The sequence below is a fragment of the Trachypithecus francoisi genome, unplaced genomic scaffold (assembly GCF_009764315.1).
Source record: "Trachypithecus francoisi isolate TF-2019V2 unplaced genomic scaffold, Tfra_2.0 Lachesis_group12, whole genome shotgun sequence".
In the NCBI taxonomy this organism is placed as follows: domain Eukaryota; kingdom Metazoa; phylum Chordata; class Mammalia; order Primates; family Cercopithecidae; genus Trachypithecus; species Trachypithecus francoisi.
The window spans coordinates 90,634,203-90,658,643 of record NW_022681457.1 but is presented as its reverse complement, the minus strand read 5'-3'; the positions used below and the strand labels follow the sequence as shown (position 1 = coordinate 90,658,643).

At 42.2% G+C, this 24,441-nt stretch overlaps 1 protein-coding gene across 1 annotated transcript in view; it reads right to left on the bottom strand.

The window, feature by feature from the left end:
* The window catches only part of CSMD2 (CUB and Sushi multiple domains 2), a 602,688-nt gene extending 579,927 nt beyond the window's left edge, over positions 1-22,761 (bottom strand). The window contains exons 1-2 of the mRNA XM_033228874.1: positions 22,662-22,761; positions 4,508-4,724 (exon numbers count right to left, since the gene is read on the bottom strand). Coding sequence (XP_033084765.1) covers positions 4,508-4,724; positions 22,662-22,761 — 317 coding nt within the window. The remainder of the gene's footprint in view (positions 1-4,507; positions 4,725-22,661) is intronic.
* Positions 22,762-24,441: the final 1,680 nt, after the last annotated feature.

Here is a 24,441-nt window from a genome sequence, read left to right as displayed (position 1 = left end):
AGAGAAATTGGCAAAGATGGACTCATTCAATGCATATCTGAAAGAAAAAAAGCGTGTAATATTGGTACAAAGTAGAATGTAGAGCAAACAAGAAAAAAAGAAAAAACCAGTAGAGATAGGGAATAACTACAACTTTTATATTGGAAATATATATATAATTCACTCTGAAGATGTAACGTTTGAAAATATGAATATGCTGAAGAGTACAGAATCACAGTATATAAAATAAAAACAGGAATAAAAAGAGAAATTGATATAAACTACAGGAAGAATGTGAGAGCAATATATTGCCTATCTTGGCAAATATCAATTAGGCAATAGATACGAAATTAGAAAAACTGAATGCTATTAATAACTTAATTTTTTCACCCTTCATACACAGAATATCTTTCTTCATAGAATACTGACAAAAATGATCTTATACAGAGGGAAACAAGTCAACAAATACTCCAAAGTAGAAATCATAATCTAATCACAATGAAATAAAGCTAGATAATAATTTCTAAAGTATAAACAAATATTACTTGAAAATGTAAGGGGAAAACCCTAGAGTCAAAGAAAGAACAAAACTGCAATTAGAAACTCTTTCTAAACTAACAACTAGCCATAAAAATTTATGGAATATGGTCAAAGCTGTACTTAGGGGGAAATGCCTCTTAATGTTTTTATTATCAAACAATAAATAATAAAACCAATTTAATTTACAAAATTGGCAAAAGAGCAATATTAGCCTAAGGAAAGTGAGAGAAAAAAATGGATAAGGATAAAAGCAGAAATCAATAATTCAGATAAAAGAGAATAAAATGGATCGCCCTAGCATTGGAACTTTAAAAAGACCAATAAAATAGGCAAACTTCTGGCAAGACTAACTGAGTGGGGAAAAAAAAAAAGAAAGAAAGAAATGCGCAGGAGCAGATGTGAGAAAGGGATGTGACCCAGACACCATGGAGAAAGAAAGGCTGAGTGGGAAAACTATGTACAACCCTAGGATAAGAGACTTGACACTCTCAATAAAATAGGTGATTTTATTGGTGATTCCCTGGACTAACACACAGACAAAAACTGATTCGTGAATAAAAGAAATCTGAGTAGACTAAAAACCATGCAAGAACATTAAAAAAAAAATTCACAAAGACCCAAGGGTCCCCACCAAGCATGCTTGCTGCTGCCTCTCTACACCCCCAGAGCAGCACCATTCCAGTATTAAGGACAGCATCTTCCAATGTTACTTGGACTGTCCTCTAAGGTCATTTCCCCTCCTATCGTCCTCCAGAGAGTGAGCTCCTCTGGTTCCAGGTCAATAAAAGGCAGTGGTCTCCTTCTAGCCCTTCCCCTTTGCTAACCCCGTGTGACCTTGTGAAACGAATTAGAACAAGCAGATCATAAAGATGACAGAGATCAGAGCACAAACAGGGACAACCTAATGAAGGTTCAACCCCAGAGCTTCATGCTCATGGCTGGTTGGCCAGGAACACCGTGCCGTGGCTGGGGACACATCTGATTCTTCTGCATCCTAAGGACAAGAGGAAGCCTCCCTGCCAGAACCACTTCTCCAGGTCATGGAAACTCCCACCCTTCCATGCTAGAACACCGGTCAGGCCAGTCTCCACTCTGCTGAGTCTTCCATACTTCCCCTCGGAGTCAGAAAACCCAAGTGTCAGAAAACAAAGACTCCACCACATATGTGGGGACCCTGCCTTAAGAGCAGGACAAGCTTAAATAACTCTAGTAGGTAGAATTGGAGAATTTGCCTCTAGCTGTCCACACCTCAATCAGTGCCCCATTGATCTGATCTGACATTCTATCTTTCAAATATGTATTCAACATCATGAGCTCAAAATCTGATGGAGAAGACTGGCTCCCTTGTGACCACATCCAGTCTTATGTTTTAGGCACCATCCAGTCCTAGTCTCCCAAATTTGTATCTCTAGCCCTGACGCCCTTGAACTCAAAACCCACATATTCAAGTGCATGTTCAATGCCTTCTCCACCTGGATATCTAATAGACATCTAAAATTTTATATGGCCAAACTGAATCTTAACTTCCAGCTCCTCCTGTAGCTGTCCCCATCTCAGGAAACAGCTACTTCTTTCTATAATCATTAAGGCCAAGGAGACTGGAATCATCCTCATCTCCTTTCTCCCACAGCCCACACCCAATGCAACAACAAATCCTGTCTGCTCTGTGTTTGGAATACAGCACAAAGCTGACCATTTGTCATCATGTCCCCAGTTCCAGGAGACCCAAGCCTCCTTCTTCTCTGCCCTGCGCAGCAGCCTCCAGCCTCACCCCTTTCACTCCATTTTCCCTACAATGGCAAAGGCCTGTCACGGCAGGTCCCTCTTCTGCTCAGAACCCTCCAAGGGTTTCCTGTGCCTCAGGATCAAGGCCAAAGTCTCTGTGTGGCCTATGAGGCCCTGCAGGATCTACCACCTTCTGCCACCTCCCAGCCTCACCTTTTCCCTTCCGTAACTCCTACCCACTGGCTTGCTCTAGTCTTTAACCACTGGCCTCCTGCATACCCTCCTTTGCTTGTGAGAGGAATTCAAACTAGCACAGCATAAAGACCACACCTGGGATGATCTAGAATGAGGATTCCAAAACTGCAGGTCTCCCTAGTCAACATGGTTGGCTTGGCCTGAGTGGACTGTGCCACAGCAAGACCATCCTCCAAAGGTTGGCCCTGTACCCTTTACATTTCCTGTGCCCTTGGCCTAGAAGCTTTCCCTAGATACCTATACAGGATACCACACCATACATGATATTCCATGATTCAGCTCTCTGCTCATAGCTCTCTTTCCGCTCGGAAAAGCCATCCCTGACCACCCTATAAAAACCAGCAATCACAGTTATAAAAAAGGATGAGTTCATGTCCTTTGCAGGGACATGGATGAAGCTGGAAACCATCATTCTCAGCAAACTTACACAGGAACAGAAAACCAAACACAGTATGTTCTCACTCACAAGTGGGAGTTGAACAATGAGAACACATGGACACAGGGAGGGGAACATCACACACCGGGGCCTGTCGGGGGTTGGGGGTTAGGGGAGGGATATTAGGAGAAATACCTAATGTAGATGACTGGTTGATGGGTGCAGAAAACCACCATGGCACCTGTACACTTATGTAACAACTGCATGTGCTGCACATGTATCCCAGAACTTAAAGTATAACAATAATAATAATAACAATAATAAAGCCAGTACTCCTACCATCACTTTCTTACCCTGTGTGCTTTGTCTTCACAGAACCAGACATGTTATATATTTCCATGCCTCCTTCCCCATTAGCATGTAGCCACTGCATGAAGGCAGCGGCTTTGTTTTTCTCACTGCTATTCCCCAGCATCCAGGCCAGTGTCAAGACATAATAGGTACCCATGAAATATTTGTGGAATGAATGAGTGAAGAGGACTCTAGCCCTTTACCAATGTTTCACAGAACCCTGCTGAACCTCAAGGGAAGATGATTAGCCCAGTCTTTTCTGGGAGAAACTGCAGGAGGGGTGCAGGGGGGCCCCAGATGCCCCCCACCTCTGCTGTAGGCTTCCCAGACTCACTTCTGCCCTGAGGAGAAAGAGAAGAGGGCTGAAGACTGTGCAGTAAATGTGTGTGTGAGACCCTGCTGCAGGAGCTTGGAAGCCAAGGGCTGAGATGCATCTTAAACAAAGCTTGGAGGTTAAGCATTTGGCTGGGAACCACTCATTAGTGCATCATGTCATTAGAAGCAATTAGCACCTCCGGCTCCCCAGGGCTTGGCTGGTAAGCCATTAACCCTTTGGCTTCCTGAGGAGATGGGAAGCCACGCTGACCTGACCTGGACAAGGCTTGTGACACAGGCTGGCCGGCCTCTGGGTCACCTAGAGAGTTATGACACTGGGGTCTTCACCTTTGCCCCAGAAAAGTCTGCCTTTTCTGTAGAGGGTGGAAGCCTTCCTCCCATCTCCCTCCTGTGAGATCTTCTCCTTGAGAGGCCTCAGGGGTACAGGAAGCCATCTTACTCTCTCCATGGGGTTCTCTTCCATCACAGGGATGGGGATTAAAAGGGTGGGAACTCCCCCAAATTCCAGAGTCTACACTCACAACCAAGGCCTTGCAAATGCAAAGCAGATTCCAAAAAAGTATTGATGGTTTCAAATACCATGATGCAAGACGTATTCATTGCATCACTTCAACACCCACATCTGTTGGTTCCAACTTATATTTCTGTGTATACAAATAATACACCCTGTGCATGAAAAATCAGTTTCAATAGAAAGAGCTGAATTTGTCTAGAACCCTCTTGTGTTTTCTCTCTAGTCTTCCCAAATGTCCTACTAATCAATCTTCCCAACTGGAAACCTCTAAGCAAGAGACATGAATTGGGAAACCAGAGGAGTTAAGGGCATCATGAAAACAGCGGTCTTTGTTGATGACCATAAACTTTTCACTCAAGAAAGTTCTTTCTCCTAGTGAGCCTGGCTCAGAGCCCAGCTGTTTGCTACAGGGAAGGTAGGCGGCATGGTACCTTGTACGCAGATTCTCTGGCTGGGGTGGACCATCAAACACTGACAGGACATCAAAGTCCTCTTCCAGGGCAAAGGACTGGAACACAAGCTGGATCCTGTGCTGCTCTTCCGCGGTGATGGTCCACGTGCAGTTGGCGTAATTGGGGTAACCATATGGGAACCCTGGGCTCTCAACTGTCCCATTGGGACCGTGCAATTGGAACGTGCAGTTCTGGCCTGGGAAAGAGAAACAGAGCAGTTCAGAATAGCCGGAATAACTCCTAGAAGCTTCTAGAGAGTCAGGAGTAATGTGTTAACCAATCATGAACCCACTTTTCCAAGTGCTTCCCATGAGCCAGCCCTGTGCTTGGCACTGAGGGAGGTACAAAGAGTGACTGACATTGACTGTGGGCTTGCTGTGTGCTGTGTACTGACCAGGTGATAGATTGTGTATCATTTAATCAAGGCTTACAGCAACTCTATGCAGTAGAAAATTAAGGTTTTGAGAGTCAGAACTACAAAGTCACCAATACCAGGCTGAACTCAGACTTCCCCTCTACAACATGGAATGTCAGAACGACAATTTCAAATCTTCTCCACTGTCTACAACCTCCTGGCTCTCAGCCAACTCCTCTCCCTCACTCTCCATAGAAAATAAAAGCCATTCCTAAGGATTCCCTTGCCTTCCCCATTCCAAACCCTTTTAGCCTATCCCAGCTGTCTTCATTCCTGCTACAGATGAGCCACCTCTTCCTCCACCTAAATGGAGGAAGGGTTTCCCTACTGCATTCCCTACTCTTCAAGAACAGTATACAATCCTTTTTCTCTCTAACTTGTGTTCAGTCATTTCCTCTCCACTAGTACCTTCTCATTTTAAATGTGCTCAAGACTATCGTTAAGAAAACAATTCCCCACCCCACTTCTCATCTCCCTCCAGTCTTGTCTCTCTCTCTTCTTCTTCACAGCCAAATTTATAGAAAACACAATCTGTCTATACTTTCTGTCTCCATTTCCTTACTTCCCACTCACTCTCCAACCCTGTCAATTCTGCCTTCTGGTCCCATCGATCCACCCAAACAGGTCTACTACCCATGGGCTCAGTGGCTATTTCTCCATCTTCTGGTTAATTGACTGCTCAGTACCTCTGACTGCTGTTGCTCACCCTCCTTTCCGAAACACTCCTCCGGGCCAGAGCATCTCAGACCTCACTGTGCACACGCATCACCTGGGGATCTGTCTCAAATGGAGATTCAGCTCGACACTGGGGTGGGACTGGAGAGACTGCCTTTCCACCTTGCTCCCTGGTGATGTGATGATGCCCTGTATGGGACCATATTTTGAGCAGCAGTGCCCTGAGCTTCCTCCCACAATACCATACTCCTTTCCTGATCCCGCTCTTTCTCTGCCTCCTTTCAGTCTCTATGCCAAGGCTTCTCCTCCTCTCTCCAATTTGGGGGACTTCCCACTTATGCATTGGTTACTCACAATGTTGTGATCCAGGCCCATCACCCCTTTGGGATGCTCTCGATGTCCCCCCACCCACTCTCTCCTCTTCTGTTGCCTCCTCCGCAACTCAATGAATGGAATCGTGCCTCCATCTCTTTATCTAAGTAAGGCTCACCTAAAAGCTTCCTCTTCTTCACAACCCCATGGCTAATCTACCACTCTATCTCTGTGTCCATCTGTCCCCACCCCACGCCAAACTCATTCCTAAACTGCCATATTAACTCCTAACTGGTCAGCCGCATTTGCTCTGGTCCTTGCCAATCTGTTCTTCACACTGCAGGCAGAATACGGTGAGGTCATCCCAACCTCCCATCTGCCCTAAACGTTCAATGGCTCCTCCTTGCTTTTCAATAAAGAAAAAAGCATTTGAAGTATACAAGGGTCTCTACGTGGCCTGGCCCTTAGTGATCTCCCAGCTTCATATCCACCAGTTTTCCAGTCAAATCCTGCCTTTTTATGTCCTTTGTACCTGCCACACTCTTGTACTGCAGAGCCACAGGACCTTTGCATGTGTGGTTCTCTTTGCCTACAACACTTCTAGCACGCCCATCTTTCAGATCTCAGCCTAGTGTCCTTCCTTGGTCAGATCAAGCCCACTACTATACACTGTCATGACATCGTAACTTCTCCTTAGTGGCACTTATTATAAATCTCCACGCTTCCATATGATTGTTTCACAAGTATCTGTCTTCTCACCAGGCCGAATGCTTCATGAGAGCAGACACCATACGTGAATTTCCCATCTTTGAATCCATGTCCCAAGCTCAGTATCACGTATGTGGTAAGTTCTCAAAAATTTAATATATTGTTTGTATTTATTTGGTGTTTGGCTAGACACTCTCCTAAAAACTACCTATATTGACTTGTCTAATCCTCACAACAGCCCTATAAGTAGATACCATTACTATCATCTCCATTTTACAGACAAAGAACTAAGGCAGAAGGAAATTAAGGCATGGGGCCCAAGTCACTGTTACACAAAGGTGGGACTCAAACATAAGCAGTCCACTTCAAATCCATTTTCTTCACCATGATGCTGATAAATTGACTCGACACTAATTTTTTTAAAGCCAATTTTAGGGATTAACCGACAAAGGACAGTTAATCTCTAAAGGACTTTAATATTAAGAAATCTCTTAACACGAAGTATCCCATTAAATGACAAAAAAAAAAAAAAAAAAAAACATGTTAAGGTCTTCTGAATAAATCCTAAACAGGCATTTCATAAAATTAGGCATGTAACCCTGATTAAAATAAGCATTCAAAACCAAGAAAAAGAATAATTCCTTACCATGATAAAGCTTCAATTTTAGAACAATACTCTACCTTGTACTTATAGTGAAACACCTGATTAAGATCGGGAACAAGACAGAGATGCCACCATCACCTCTGGGATTTCACGGCTTATTGGAAGAGTTAACCCATGCGACACAAGGAAAAGAAATAAGAAAAGAGGAAGAAAAATTATGGTTTGTAGATGATACATTAATATACCTAGAAAACCCAGGAGAATTCATAATAAAGCTATTAGAAATAATATGAAATTTTAATAAACTAGCCAAATGCAAAATAATACACAAAAATCAGTAACATTCCTATATGTCAATGACAGATAAAAATATAAAGAAAAAATATCTTGTTTATGGTAACCACAAAATGCATATAGTACATATAAATAAACTTAACAAGAAATGTGCAGGCGCCATATGAAAATGACTTTTACAGAGGGATAAAAAATTTGAATAATTGGAGAGACATAGCATAATCTTGAGTGGATACAGAAAGGTTAATTTATGATATTAACCTCTTGAAAAGTTATAGAAAAGTTAATTTATAAGTTTAATGCAATTCAGATGAAAAGCCCAATGACCTGTTTTAAATTTGGCAAAATGATACCTAAGTTTAACTGGAAAAACAGATTGTCACAATGCATTTTTTAAGAAAAAATAGTAAATTTAGCAGTCTCATTCCACAAGATACTAAACAGCATCATAAATGACTCTTATGAAATAGTGTGGGGGTGGTCCAGGAGTAAACAGGTAGGACATGAAATGGCATTACATGAATACCTTTAATGCACATAAAAATGGAAATATGTATCAGGCAATATTAAAAAAAACAATGAGAAAAGAAAAAGACTTCTGCTGGGTCAACTAATAAACTGTTTGGGAAAATAATTATCTCCTCAAATCACACCATATACCAAAATAACTTCCAGATGGAGCAAAGAGTTACATATTAAAAAACAAAGTCATAAAATAATTAGAAGAAAACCTAGGTAATTATCTGACTGACTTTTTAGCATAATAACTGTGGAGGATACTACAAGATTGATATGAAAAGTATGCATATGTCAACAATAGAAACAATATCAGAAAGCATACAAAAATGTTAGGAGAAAAGTAATATCATGAATACAGAAAGAACTATTACTAATACTTAGGGCGGAAAGTACTATTAGTAATAATTGGGCAGGATCTGAACAAATTAGTTCACAAAAGAAGACATAAATGGCCCAGAAGCCGGAAAAATATCCAGCCACAGTGATAATGAAATAAAGCCTCTAACTCCACAACTTTCAGAGGAGCCCAGAGTACACTTCCTTGAACTTTCCCTCACTGGTACAGGTACCAGATTTACTTCGCTCCTGTCCCTAAAACCTGCCTGGTAATGTCATTGCATCATGCCATTCCTTCCTTCCTTCCTTCATTCATTCCTCTAGGATAGATCCTGTGATAAGCCAAGGGAGCCTGGATCATACACTAGAAATAAGTAAATCCAGTCATTGGACAATAACATGCTGGAGGGGTACACATGCTAGAGTGGTTCTGAAGTATAGATGCCACAGGTGCCACATCTTAAGGGCCTCCCCCATTCGAGTTGTGGGCAACCAATGAAATATCAACATTCACCACCAGCACCAGCATCCTAGACCTCTGCCTTGGCTCAGACCTGCCAAGGACTGGAGATTCTGATTAAGAATCTGGGCCAGAATGGCATCTTCTGCTATAGGGAAAGAAGTGAAGGAGTTCAGAACAAAGCCTCCAGGAACATCTCCCATGTAAGGGGACAGAAAACGTGACAGAGTAGGGAACAGGTAGAATAGTAGGAGAGGATCCAGAGGGCAGTTCCATGCAGGAGAGGGCGACTCAATGTGGTGAACAGCACAGAAAGACTAAGATGAGGGTCTTGAATGAGGTCACTCTGTCTGGTGTCTAAATAGTCCCTCTGGAAGCAATGTCAAGAGCTGGAGCCTTGACCTGGTCCCTGCTGCATCCCTAGTGCCTAGAATTCAGTAAGTATTTGCTGAATGGATAGATCAATTTCAGCAAAGGCCGGTGGGAGGATGGCAAGGTGGAAAGAGGGCAGATTGTAATAGGCAAGACTGGCTGATGAGAAGTTGGAAGGCCATTGTATTCTAAACAATAACTTTTACATTGTAAAAACTTTGTAAAATATAGGCAAGATTTAAAAAGAGAAAACTGGCCGGGCACGGTGGCTCACGCCTGTAATCCCAGCACTTTGGGAGGCCGAGGCGGGCGGATCACAAGGTCAGGAGAACAAGACCATCCTGGCTAACACGGTAAAACCCCGTCTCCACTAAAAATACAAGAAAAAAAAATAGCCGGGCGTGGTGGCGGGCGCCTGTAGTCCCACCTACTCGAGAGGCTGAGGCAGGAGAATGGCGTGAAACCGGGAGGCGGAGTTTGCAGTGAGCCAACATCGCTCCACTGCACTCCAGCCTGGGCGACAGAGCGAGACTCCATCTCAAAAAACATGAAATAAAATAAAAAAATAAAAATAATAAAGAGAAAACTGATTATAATCTCTTCCTTCCAGAGGCAACTGCTGTTAATACTTTCATTTTTTTGAAATTTTTTCCATGCATATTTCACATTGTTGAGATAACACCATATATATAATTTTGTGTGCTATTTTTTCAGTAAGTTATTCTTCAATCTTCAATTTAAAAAGGCAATGTGGACTTGTAATATGCATAGATATGCACATTTGCAATGCAAGTATAAAAAATATATATCCAGTCTCCCTCCTCCCCACCCAATCCAAAATTACCGAAGTTAACAGCCAGGTATATGTCCCTCCCTCACCTTCTTCTCTCTCATGCAAACCATATGGACACATTCTGGGAGAATTTTTATTATTTCGTTTAAAAAATAAAACTGTAGTTTAGTTCATTTTTCTGCAACTTGCTTTTTCACATAACAATACGCTGGGGACACCTTCCAGGTCAGTAGATACAGATCTAACTTATTTTTTATATGAATGTGTAATATTCCATGCCATGGATGTATCTCAATTTATGCAACCACCCCCCTGTTGATGGCCATTCAGGTCATTTCTCGGTTTTCTTTTGTAACAATTCAGTAAACATTATAACATGAACGTTCCCTAAGATACTGAATCTGTTCATAAACAGCATTTTAAATGGATGCACAACGTTTCAATGTACGGTTACACTAGAATTTAGTTAGCCATTCTCCTATTGTCAAACATTTAAATTGCTTCTGGATTTTTTGTTCCATTGTAAATAAGACCTGGACCCTTAGTTAGATCTGGTGACAGAATGCTGGTCAATGCAGTAGAAAATGCCTTTCCACGACCAGAATCCCAGAACGAATATTCTCCTATGCAGTAACTGCCTCCAGCTTTGGTTTCAGGTGGGGTCAGGTAAGGTACTGTCCACATTAGGCTGGCTGACCTCTGTCAGGGATGGCTAGAAAGGGTTAAGAGCATGACTCATTTGGAAACCTCCCTGAAACCAGTGTATGTTAGTAAGCTGAGGAAGTTATAACCCAGAGCAGTCACTCCAGATTGAAATGTGAATGGAATGGGAGCTCATGTCAAAATGGCTTTGTCCTTTCACGCCCATGAAATGTTGAATTTCTTTCAAGAAAAACGCTACCGTTCTTGTGACAGTTTGCTAAGAATGATGGTTTCCAGAAAACCAAACACCGCATGTTCTCACTCATAGGTGGGAATTGAACAATGAGATCACTTGGACTCGGAAAGGGGAACATCACACACTGGGGCCTATCATGGGGAGGGGGGAGGGGGGAGGGATTGCATTGGAAGTTATACATGATATAAATAATGAATTGAGGGGTGCTGACGAGTTGGGTGCAGCACACCAACATGGCACAAGTATACATATGTAACAAACCTGCACGTTATGCACATGTACCCTAGAACTTAAAGTATAATAAAAAAAAAAAGAAAGAAAAGAAAAACGCTACCTTTTCTTCACTTCTAGTGACTGATGTTCTGCCCTGTAGATAGGAATGCTGCTACTGACCATCATTTTGATGGCACCTTGCATTTCTCTCTAGCCAGGATGGTCTGCCTTCTCTCACCCATGCCTTGAGGTTCTGTTCAATGCAGATACCCCGATCAGGCTCCAGAACAATCCCAGAGAACTAGACTCCTCAGGTCATTGCTTATTCATTTGTTTTGGATTATTTCCCCAGGACAGACTTCCAATAGCAGAAGACTGGGTCAAAGGGTATGAACATTTCTGAGGCTTTGGCTCTGGGTTAACAATATCCTTTCTAGGAAATGTGCACCCATTAAACTCTCAATAGTCATGTCTAGGAATGCCTATCTCACAGCATCTTTGCCAACACTGTGTATCATCTTATTTGGAAATTTTTTAGTTAGTGATGTTTTATGACTCAGATTCAACATCTTTTTCACTTTTTCTAATAATTTTAATTCCTTCTTTTTGGAACTATCTGATTAAGCCCTCAGCTCACTTTTCATTGTGGTATTTGTTTTTTTTTCCTGATTTCTTACCTATTTATCTATTTTATATATGTGTAATATATTAATCCTTTATGCATAGCATTGCTACATACCTGTTTTGTAGTTGTTTGGCCTTTAATTTTATCATGCTTGACATTCTGAAGTTTCTAAATGTTATATACTGAAATCTTCTATTAGGTCTTACTATTTTTCTTGTCAATTTGTACTAACTCTTTATAGAGTCAGAATTTTAATCTTTTGTCATATTTGTTGCAAATATTGTTTTCTACCTGTGCTTTTTGTGTGCTTTTTGTTTTGTTTAGATTTCCCATGTAGATTAAAATGTCACTTTTTATAGGCAGTCACATTTATCTCTTTTTTTCTTGGTAATATTTTTCCCTTGTTCGCATTGAGAAAGACTTCTCTCAACTAAAGATTGGTTGGCTTCTCATCTCACTCAACATAAAAGCCAAAGTCCTCACCATAGTCCTCTAAACTTTAAAGGAATGGGTACCCAGATGCCTGTCCACCTCCTCTCCTATCTCTTGTCCCCTCATCCCTGTGATCCAACCATATCCCTGTGATCCAGCCATATCCCTATAATCCGGCCATGCTGGACCTTTGCATTTGCTGAGGCTTCAGCCTGGAAAATGTTTCCCCAGTAGCCATGGGACCCTAACTTATTTCCGGTATCTAGTCAAATATGGGTCTTCTCGGAGACCACCCTAAGTACAATTCAGACCTGCCTTTCAAGTCAGGTGTTCCAGGTGCCTGCTTTATTTCTGTTCACAGCACTTAGCACCTCTGACATATATTTTCCTCTTGTTTATTTTCTGATGCACCCCCCCAATTAACATGCAATCTCCATGAGAGTGGGGTGCCATTTTGTTCTCTGCTCTGTCTCTAGCTCCCAGACCTGAACCTGGCATACAGTAGATGTTCACAGAATAGTTGTTGGTTGAATGAATGAATAAATGAATATTAATTGCCCACCTAGCATTCTGTGCTTGGATTGTTCCCTCACTCGGCTAACTCCAGGCATTTTCTTTTTTTTTTTTCTTTTTTTTTTGAGATGGAGTCTGGCTCTGTCGCCCAGGCTGGAGTGCAGTGGCCGGATCTCAGCTCACTACAAGCTCCACCTCCTGGGTTTACGCCATTCTCCTGCCTCAGCCTCCCGAGTAGCTGGGACTACAGGCGCCTGCCACCTCGCCCGGCTAGTTTTTTGTATTTTTTAGTAGAGACGGGGTTTCACTGTGTTAGCCAGGATGGTCTCGATCTCCTGACCTCGTGATCCGCCCGTCTCGGCCTCCCAAAGTGCTGGGATTATAGGCTTGAGCCACCGCGCCCGGCCAACTCCAGGCATTTTCAAACTCATTACCTTCTCCAGAAAGCCTTCTGGGAACCCTTAAGACACCATCAAGTATTTGTCCACTCCTTGTTCATCATTCATGATGAATGTCATTGCCTTCAGCAATGGTGATGTAATGATATGCTTATGTGGCTGTCTCTACCAGCAAACTCCTTGAGCTTTTCTTCAATTTTATTTCCATCACCTAGCCCAGTACTTGCCCATAGCAGACACTCAGTACATTTTTTTAAATGAATGAGTGAGTGAAATGAATTAATCTTTTGTAGTAGGTTAGTGCAAAGGTAATTGCGGTTTTTGCCATTAACAGTAATGGCATAAAAAAAAAATTACTTTTGCACTAATCTAATATTTAAAAAATACCAACTTCACTTATCTGTGTATTTATGGTTTCTTTTGGAAGTGGCTTAGTGGAAAGGTTAAAAGCATGAGTTTTTGGAAACAAAAACTTTGGGTTCAAATTTCAGATTTGCCACTTAATATTGTGTGTGGGCAACTTATTTAAACTCTTTAAGCCTTAGTTTTGACATCTTTAAGATTAACACCCACTTCTAGGATGGTTGTACAGATTAATGTGATATCTGCTGAGTTGCTAAATGTTCAGTACAGAACTTGGTACAACAAACACCACCTAATCTTCCAGTAAAGAGCCATGCTTTTCTTGATGTAAGTCCCAGTCACATATTGTTAAGGTCATTCACAGACATTTTATGCACTTTTTGCTGCACTAGTGAATGCCATTTTTTCTCATTATTTTTTTCTAACTGGTTTTTATGATATACAGAAAACCTATTGATTTTTATACATTCATCTCACATCCAGCTAGGTTTCTAAACACTTATTAATTCTAAAAATTTCTCAGTTGGTTCCCTTGGGTGTTTTAGGTACACAATCATGTTGTCTACAAATAATAATAATTTTAAGGAGATAACTCTTTTGAGAAGTTTGGCAGGAAAATCCAATTCAATTCTGCAAATATTTATTGACTGATAAGGTCAATTTTGGACAAATTTAGTTGGAGATGCCAGTGGGACATCCAGACGGAGATGGCCAGAAGGCAATTAGGGCTACAGACTGGTGTTTGGGAGTGCAGTCTGGACTGGAGATATGGATTTGTTGAAGCCATGCAATTAATGAAACTGCCCTAAGAGGAAACACAGGGGGGAGCTGCAGATGCTGGATAAATCATCGTGCCTGCTGAAGGTGTCTCACCTGCCACACAGAGTGCCAGCTGGACACCTCAAGTCTACAGTCAGCCTCTGGCCCATCACTATGTATGCCTTCTGGCAGGGGCACCTTGTCTGCTGATGAAAGAGGCAGGGGTCAAACAGTATCTTTGGCTCTCTGCAATGACCCTTTAGGAAAGGACCAAGAACTAGGTCATTAGGGATGCTGGCACTGAGCCTCATTTTAGCCCCACTCCCCTGCACAGCATGTGCCTCAGTCACACCACTAATTTGTCACCTGCAGTGCTTGGCCCTTTGCCTCATACGCCCTTCCCCACTGCAACCTTCTCAACCTAGCAAATCTAACTCACGGTCCCAGGCTCAGTTCATCTCCTCTAAGGAGCCTCCTCTAGTCTGCAGGCAGTTACTCTTCTCTCTCTGCCACCCTCATCTCCCTATTTCATGCATTAAGTGTTGGGTGAGACAGTTATCACAGATGTTTCTAATGAAGATGTGCATTTTTTTTTTACTACAGATCTTAACATTCAGAGAGATTTCCGTGAATGTGTAATAGCCTAATCCAGGGTTTCTCAACCTCGACAGTATCAGCATTTTGGGTGGGATAATTCTTCATTGTGGGAGGCTGTCCTGCACACATAGAATGTTTAGCAGCATCCCTGGCCTCTACCCAGTGGATGCCAGTAGCACCTCCCAATGTGACAACCAAAATTTCTCCAGACATTGCCAAATGTCCCGTAGGGGGAAAATCACCCCTAGTTGAGAACGACTAGTCTAATTCTTAGCCATATTGAAGTTCCTAATGAAGGTCAGAAATACTCCATCTAGAATCACATACATAGGAAACTAACCTCCCACCGTTTTCATTCATTTCAGGGGATTAGCAGGCCAAAGAAGCCTGTCGCTGGACCCCCCATGACCTGAAATCCTTCATCTTCGTTCTGCCATGCCCTCCTTGGAGCCTGGTGACACCATCTCAAATGATGTCTTTAAATATGTAAAACAAAACACATAGAATTGCAAAGGAAATCAGTTAGATCGAAATACAGTTTTTAAAATATATTGAAAATTGATCATATACTAATAAGTGCTCCTTTATTAATGCATTATTAATAAGATCTAGCAGTGGGCCTGATACATATTATAGTTTGAAGCATAAATGCTACTTCAAGATAATTGTACCAACTGTAATGTTCTATGGAAATATCGGTGATCTTACTAGTGACAAATTCACAGGTACTGGTAATACCACTTCGGTGTTTGTTGCCTATCTTCATGATTGGTAGAAACGTTGTTTCAGTAGGAGATTACTGAAAATAATGCAATTGTCCTCATCCAAGTTAGGGACCCCATGGATTCTATCAAGAACCCCAGAGGTCCAAGCCAAATTCAGTCTTTCATTCAGCAAATCTGGGGAATGGTTGGCTTCGTTCCAGGGTGTATAGGTGGGGGGTGTTAATGGGCAGTAGGGAGTTGGTGGAGATGGGAGGAGCAGATTGCATACAGTGTGGTCCATGCCTTCAAGGAGTTCACAGTGGATTGTAGGAGACAGACATGGCCCATCTTACTAGTCATCTCCATGTGACAAGTGGTTCAGGGAAACCACGTTGTTCAATCTTAGGGGAACAGAAAGGAGCATAGACAAACCTAAAAGGACTGGTGCTTTCATGCAGGTCTGAGAAGGGACCAACATTTTTGTGCTTCACTAACATTATCTCTCTAACATTTGCAATGACCCTTTTGAAATGGCTGCTACAGCCCCACCCCCATCACATTACAGGTAAAGAAACTAAGGCTCTTCAAGGCTTAAAAACATGTTCAAGGTCAAACAAATAGCAATGGAAAAACCGAGATTCCAACCCAGATCTGTACAAAAGCAAAACTCAGGCTCTCAACCCTACCACCCTTCCCTCTGCCAGGCTGCAAATATTTCACACACCATCTTGGGACATACTCCTAAAGCTATAGTCCTGGTTCCACTCTGCACCCAGCGCCAGGGGTCAGAGCCTGGGATTTACTGAAAAGAGCTTAGCACAGCTGCTGTGCCTCAGGGACCTGGATACAAAACAGGGTCTCCGCTTTCCTCTCAAGCTGGGGATGCATGCAACAAAGGCACAAAACAATGCATAGCAGGTGGAGTGAAGCAGCAAGCCTGTCCCTGTACCATATCCAATTGCTCCGTGAGAATAATCCCATGCCACTCAGCTTCCTAATTCTAACTCCAGGCTTTCTGATTCTCCTGGACATGTTTAACACAGAAGCCACCACTGTGGACCAAACATGATTTTCCCTGCATGGCGATACAGATGCAGTTCATTTCCCATCATCCTGAGCCAACACTAGTCAGGGGTTGTTTATTATTTTGACAGGGAATCCTGGACTAGCAGAAGCAACTCTGCTTTACTGATTCTCATTATGCTACATCCCTGGATCAGCAGCAAGAGAAAGGGCCAGGTATCTCTGGGGCCAGGAACCTCTGCCAGGCTGGTTCTACTCCTGTCTGGGTCTTTCAGAGTGAAAACGAGGAACTATCATTGAATTCTCCCCAGCTGAGAAGATGCCTGAGCTATGGTTTTGTCCACGGGACAACGGCTAAGCACAGGAACAGATTCATGAAAGTTGAGGGCTTAGCAAATGCTTGATTAATTCATTTACTTATTTTGAAAATAGTATTAAGCATCCACTGTGTCCCAGGCATTATTCCTGCCCTCATGGAGCTTACAGTCTAATAATAATATATTATTAAACATTTTTTTCTGTGCTAAGTACTGTCTTATGCATTGTACATATAATAATTCATTCCATTCTCACAACTGAATGAGATAGGTGCTATTACTCTCCCCATTTCATAGGTAAGGAAACTGAGGTCTAGGAAGGTTAAGTAATGTGCCCAAGGTCAGACAGCTGATAAATAGTGGAAATAAGAATCAACCCCAGGCAATCTGGTACCACATCCTGTCTTCTTAACCACTACTCTATCATAGATGATGGATGGATAGATGGGTGGGTGGATGGATGAGGGGTGGCCAATGTAGTAAGCTAAACCCTTTCTAGAGCACCCTCATACAGCAAAGAACTTCATCTTAGGTAGCCCTTTCCTCAAGTATCAGTCATGTCAGTTAGAACTCCTAGGCTTCTGCCCCTTTGCCTGACATTTGGGGAATGAGTCCCCTATGGTGAGGTTCAGCACAGCGGCAGAAAGGGGACCACATGGGGACATCTGTGCACATTGAACTTCCCAGAAGAAAAAGAAACATAACAACTCGGGAAATAGGAGTGAATTGTCAAAATATGTGAAACCAAGCCTATGCTGCTGTTTCTCTCATCATGAGAACCTCATGATGGCAGGACCACACCTGACTCACTGTTAAATCCCAACACAAGGTTTGGCATTTCATAGACACTCCATTAATATTTGTCAAATAAATGGATTAATTGTCTTCTTGTCAACTGTGTCTTGTTTTTTCTTTTCATTTGTTTCTTTATCCATTAAAAACACATGGCTCCTGTTTTATCTGGTGGAACTGGCCTCATCCCTAAAGAAAATAGGCAACTGTAAGCCCTGTGCCCATATGTGACACATATTTGAAAGTTAATTTTAAAAATGAGAGAGAGAAAAAGAAAACAAAACCCTAATGAGAGAGAGAAAAAAGAGAAAACAAAACCCTAAGATAGTGCCATGGAATCAGAAAGCCTGGGTTCTTAACTCTGCTTTGCCACTTGCTAGCAAGGAATATGGTCAAGTCCCTTAGTCACTTAAGGCCCCTGCCCCTCTATGGAATGAGGTTCTCAAGACCACATTGACAGAGATGCTCTGAGGCAGCTAGCCCAAGTGAGTGGTTGGTGCCTGACAGGAGCAAGAGGAGCCCTGTCCATGGTCCTGAATCGTGAATGTCCTCAGGGGAGGTTGTTTCTCCTGATCCTAAGCCACTGGGGACGCCTGTCCAACCTCTCCCATAATTTCTGCACCAGAAGAAAAAGGAACTACAATGATAAGAAAATAATAAAGAGAACTGGTGAGATAAAGAAACAGAGGGATAGAAAGAGGAAAAGAGACTGAAGAGGGAAAGGGGTGAAGGTAGAAAAGAGAGAGCACTGCAGCTCCATTCAGAATCCTGAGTGCCTGAGACTCTGTCTTCCCACCTTGGGCCAGACGGAACCACAGCAGAGATGATTTGACACAGGAGTCCTGGGATAGGGAGGGCAAACCTTCCAAGGTGTACTCCTGAGATGTTTCTGGCACTTATTCTTCAGCAGCCAATGACATGGAAGATATGCCTCTAGATGCCTCTAGAGATGAGGGGTGGGAAGACTTGAAATCAGAAAGCATGAGGGCCAGCATCAAAGAGGGCATGACATGTGGTCACCAGCTGTTGCATGCATCCTCTTCTTCCTCCATAGCAGTCCAACCCCCTCATTCCTCTGACAGCTTCAGACTGGACATCCACTGGGAATCCAGAAGGTTCATTCATGAAGACAGTGGCAGCAGATCCAGGGTAAGCTCAATCCAGATCATTCTTTAAATTAAGGTATTCAAAGGTCATCTGCAATTTCGCTTTGTTTTCCCAATCTTTAGCAGACGTGTTTCTCATTTTACATACAAAGGAAAGGGTTTTGTGTTCTGATGACCCCAACTGCACATTTGAATTGTATGAGCACTGATGGTGTTTTGAAAATTGTTCCTATCAAAAGGGAGAGCTCAAATCAGCTCCCACTGCTCAAGCAAATGAGTGATGGGGTCAGTATGGACCTGGTTCAGCTCAGACCAGCCTAGATGCCAGCAGGGACTCATCATTCAATGAACATTCGGCATCTTCATCATGAAATTTTTGCCAACCCAGAATGGTATTGCCTACGTTGTCCCTCAGAGTTTTTGCATTTTTGGGTTTTACATTTAAGTCTTTTAGAGCTTCTGCACAGCAAAAGAAACTATCAACAGAGTAAACAGACAACCTAAAGAAGGGAAGAAAATATTTGCAAACTATGCATCTGACAAAGGTGTAATATTCAGCATCTATAAGGAACTTAAACAAATTTATAAGAAAAAAATAAACAACCCCATTAAAAAGTGGGCAAAGGACATGAACAAACACTTTCCTAAAGAAGACATACATGAGACTAACAAGCATATTTTAAAAAGCTCGATATCACTGATCATTAGAGAAATATAAATCAAAATCACAATGAGATCCCATCTTACAACACTCAGAATGGCTACTATTAAAAAGTCAAAAAACAACAGATGCTGGCAAGGTGGTGGAGAAAAGAGAATGCTTTTACACTGTTGGTGAGAGTGTAAATTAGTTCAACCATTGTAGAAAGCAGTTTGGTGATTCCTCAAAGACCTAGAAACAGAATTATCATTTAACCCAGCAATCCCATAACTGGGTACATATACAAAGGAACATAAATCATTCCACCATAAAGACGCATGCACATGTATGTTCATTGAAGCACTATTCACAATAGCAACAACATGGAATCAACCTAAATGTCCATCAGTAGGAGACTGGATAAAGAAAATATGGTACATATACACCATGGAATACTATCCAATCATAAAAAAACCAAGATCATGTCTCTTGCAGGAACATGAATGGAGCATATATATAAGATCTCTATCTTAAGCTAGAGGCCATCATCCTTAGCAAACCAACACAGGAATAGAAAACCAAGTACCACATATTCTTACTTATAAGTGGGAGCTAATATAAGAACACATGGACACAAAGAGGCGAGCCACATACACCAGGGACTACCTGAGGGTGGAGAATGGGAGGAGGGAAAGGATCCAAAAAATAACTATCAGTTACTAAGCTTAATATCTAGGTGACAAAATAATCTACTCAACAAACCCCCATGACATGAGTTTACCTGTATAACAAACTTGCACATGTACCCCAAATCTAAAATAAAAGTTAAAAAATAAAATAAAATGAAATAAAATATTAACTAACCCCCTACTTTCATCCCTGGCACCTCCAATCTCCCTTACCTGCTCTATGTTTTCTTACTTTAATAGCATGTATCACTCTATAGCACCCTGAGTAATTTACTTATATATTGTGCTTACTGTTTGTTGTTTACTTCCTCCTGCTAGAATATTTACTTCACAAGAGAAAGGCCTTTGTTTTACTGACTGGTACATCCCAAGTGCCTAGAACAGTGACTGGCACATAGTCAGCACTCAGTTAATATTGGTTGAATGAATGAATAAACTGCAATCCAGTGCTTTTACAAAAATACAACTTATAGGGACCCAACTCCCTAAAGACCTAGGAAACCAAACCAGTTGGTGTGGCTCTGTCTGGTAGCACACAGACCCAGAAACCCAGCCCACAAAGAAAATCTGGGAAGGAAGGATCCTGAATGCCACTTGCCCATGACTTCCATAACCATCTCCCCACCAGACTGAGTTCCTTAGGGACAGAGAGCATGGTCTGCCTTTTTTACCGCTACATCATTGAGGACCCAGCACAGAGCTGCCACAGGATGCATGTGACAGTAAGCAGGAAGTTGAAGGAATTTCAGCCATCATTTATCAGGCACTGACTGTGTGTGCCCCACACAATGATGACCTCGGTCCTTGTGTTATTTCTGTTAAAACTTCCAATATCCCAAAGAAGCAGATATTATTCTTCACCCCATGTAAGAAATGAGGATCAGGGTAAGAAGATTGCCCAAGCTTACACATACAATAACATCTGGCAAAGCTGGGGTTAAAACACAGGATTCTCTGACTCCTGAGACTGAGATCTTAACGCATAGGCTCTACCACCTCATTGGTATGAAAGAGGAAGGGAGGGAGAGAGAAAAAGACTTGGGCTGGTCATATGCCAGACATAGCATGGAGGCCTAAAAAAGCTGACCAGAGCTAAGAAGCTTTTCTCAACTAGACACGACTCCATTACAGCCCTGTCTCTGTCTCCCTGCCCCCAGAAGAAGAACAGACGTGGCAGTCTTGGTTGAAAGGGAACTTATTTCAATAAATTATTTCAAATTCTCTCTCTCTCTCTCTCTCTCAGTTTGAATGAACTGAGGGAAAAATATATCTGAGTGGGTAGACAGATAATCTAAAAATTGTGTCAGGGAGTAGAGAAATGTACTTCCTCTTACAGTCTCTATAAAAGGAAACCCTAACAAGCCCATTGTTGCCCCTTGCCCATACACATGCAAACCAAGGTGAAAAGCATGATCAGGCTGGGCACGTGGAGACACTGGGTTCAGAACCCACCCCAGTGACCTCAGACTTCTGGTTAGAAGACATTGCTATGGCCATTTCCCCTTATGCCCAGTTCTACCCTTAATGGCTTTTGCTCACCCTGGGATTCCCCAACCTTGTCAGCTGCAGCCCCAGCCTATATAACTATCTGCTGTCCAACCGCCTCCACACTGCAGCAGACAGCTCTATCTATAAGCACTGCAGCCATGAGGTAAGTCAAAGGGTTTCCCAGTGGACTGCTCTGCAGAGTTCCATGAATGAAGGTCCTGAAGACCCTTCAAAGCCTCCAGAAATACTTCCAATGCTAGCCTTCTTCTCCTGTGGGCATACTATGCTTTGTCATCATGCCAGAGACAGAGGCACGAATTTCCAGGGTCATACGGGCGGCCTTGAGAAAAATCAAAAGTATATGGTGAATGAAAGAATGAATGTGCCTTCCAATAAGATAATCTATAAAGAGTAAAATCTAATATAGGCCTCTAGAATCTAGTTTGTCCAACGCTAGAGATTTCTGGCAAGAAACGCACTGGCTTGGGAGTAGCATGGGGATATAGAAATAAAAGGATTCAAGCCAATTCAATGGATTTTTATCAGGGCCTCCTAAAAGAGAGTCTGACCCTTCCCTGACAATGCTCGTGGCTGAGGGGCAGCTGGTGTGTGGGTGTGTAACATAGGAAAGCAAGGAATTTAAGGAAAGCAGAAAAAGAGGGACATGGATGGGAAGGTAGGACCCAGCTTCAACCCCATCACTGTGAACTAAGTTCTACTCCTGGCTGAGTTACTCATGGCTCAGACCTCTTAACTTAGGTTTGGAAATGGTTGTGTCTCTGAGCTTCCTCATACCCTCCTTGTGACCTTGTGACCCTTCCCAACTGAATTCTTAGGATCAAGAGGTATTTATCTCCCCACGTCCCCCAAGAGAAAGTGTGGGTCTTGCAGCGCATGAGTTGAGAGAGCCAGAGGTGTCACATGGGGGTGGCAGAGCAGGGACCCAGGACCTCTGACTCCTGACATGTCACAGATGCAACATCCTCTCAAAACATGTCTAACCTTGAAACGACTAGGAGCACATGTTCATCCATAGCAAGAATAATATGCAACATGCACATGGGTGAACAAAGCAAGAACACACTTACATTCGACCATCACATGCACCATGGTCACCTGTCGGTTGACAGGGACTTTATTATGGCCCAACAAGACCTTTACAAGTGAAAATCCCTGGCGCCCCCTCATGGCCCTTACAGTCCTGTGGCTTCTGCTGAGGGACAGTGGGGGAAAGGTGCCTGGAGGAGGTGCCAGGGGCTTGGGAATGACATCAGCTAGATGGTAGCATAGAAAGCCCCAGACATTACTTCCCACAGAAACACTGACTTAACAACAATATACAGTGCAAAAAAGCCTTTATGAGAACTCTAGAAACCAGTTAAGAAGTTACAATACCCCAGGCAAGCTCAAAGTGAAAAACCACCATACTGAATTGCGTAAGAAAAATTGTTTCATGTCAACCATAAAAACCCTTCTCCCACTGTCACAGTTCAGTGAGACTGAAGGAAAAAGTTCAACTTGCAGCTTGCCCCTTGGAAAGGAAAGAGAAGAAGAGCAGAGCATACATTCAATGTTCCCACTTTTCAGTGGGCTGCAGACGAACTGGTTTCTATCTCACCTGACTCAGAGTGCTGATGGGGAACCAGCATACTTTCGATGCTTGGGGGCCACTGAGAACAAAAGACAGTTCACTGGCTTTTCGCAACACCAGAGAACCTGAGTACCATAATCAGACACAAGAGGGAGCAAGAAATTACAAGCCCTTTAAGGAAAAACAAACAAGACCCAGCAAACCTCTTTAATTAAGAAAGTACACATGCAAGCTCAGAGAATATATATCCTCAGGAAAGCCCCCAGAACCTCTATTTGCTGAAGACCTTCACTTGTGTAAAACTACTCTGTGAAGTCTGGGAGAACTTGTTTGTTGTTGTTGTTGTTTCTCAAATGCAGAAATCACTCAAAAAATAACAAAGCACACTAAAAAAACAAAACAAAAACAAACAAACAAAAAAGGTAACATGGCTCAACTAAAGGAAGAAAATAAGAAAATAGGCTGAGCACAGTGGTTCACACCTGTCATCCCAGTGCTTTGGGAGGCCAAAGCAAGAGGATAATTTGAGGCCAGGTGTTCCAGACCAGCCTGGGAAAGGTAGCAAGACCCCCATCCCTAAAAACAATTTTTTAAAAAATAGCTGGGCATAATGGTACACCTATAGTCCTAGCTACTCAGGAGGCTGAAGTGGGAGGATCACTTAAGCCCAGAAGTTGAGGTTACAATGAGATATTATCACACCACTGCATTCCAGTCTGGGAAACAGGATGAGAACCTGTCTCAAAAAAAAAAAAAAAAAAAAAAAAGGAAGAGTGGTGTACACAATAAATCTTCAGAAACCAATCCTAAAGTAATGGAGATCTATTAATTATTTGACAAAGAATTCAAAATAATTGTCTTTAAGAAACTCAATATGCTACAAGAGGACACAAATAGACAAACTAAATAAAATCAGGAAAATGATGCACAAACAAAATGATAATATCAACAGAAAGTTAGAAACTATAATACAAGATCAAACAGAAATTCTAGAGCTGAAGACTATAATAACTGAATTTAAAATTTTACTAGAGGGGTTCAATAACAGACTTAATCAAGCAGAAAAAAGAATCAGTGAACTCAAAAAACAGGTCATTTGAAAGTATTAAGTCAGAGGAACAAATAGAAAAAAGAATGAACAAAAGTGAATGAAGCCTAAAGGACTTAGAGGACCCCATGAAATTGACCAATATGTGTGTTACAAAAGTCTTAGAAGGAGAAAAGAGAAAAAAAGGAACAGAGAGCTTATTTGAAAAAATAATGACTGAAAACTTCCT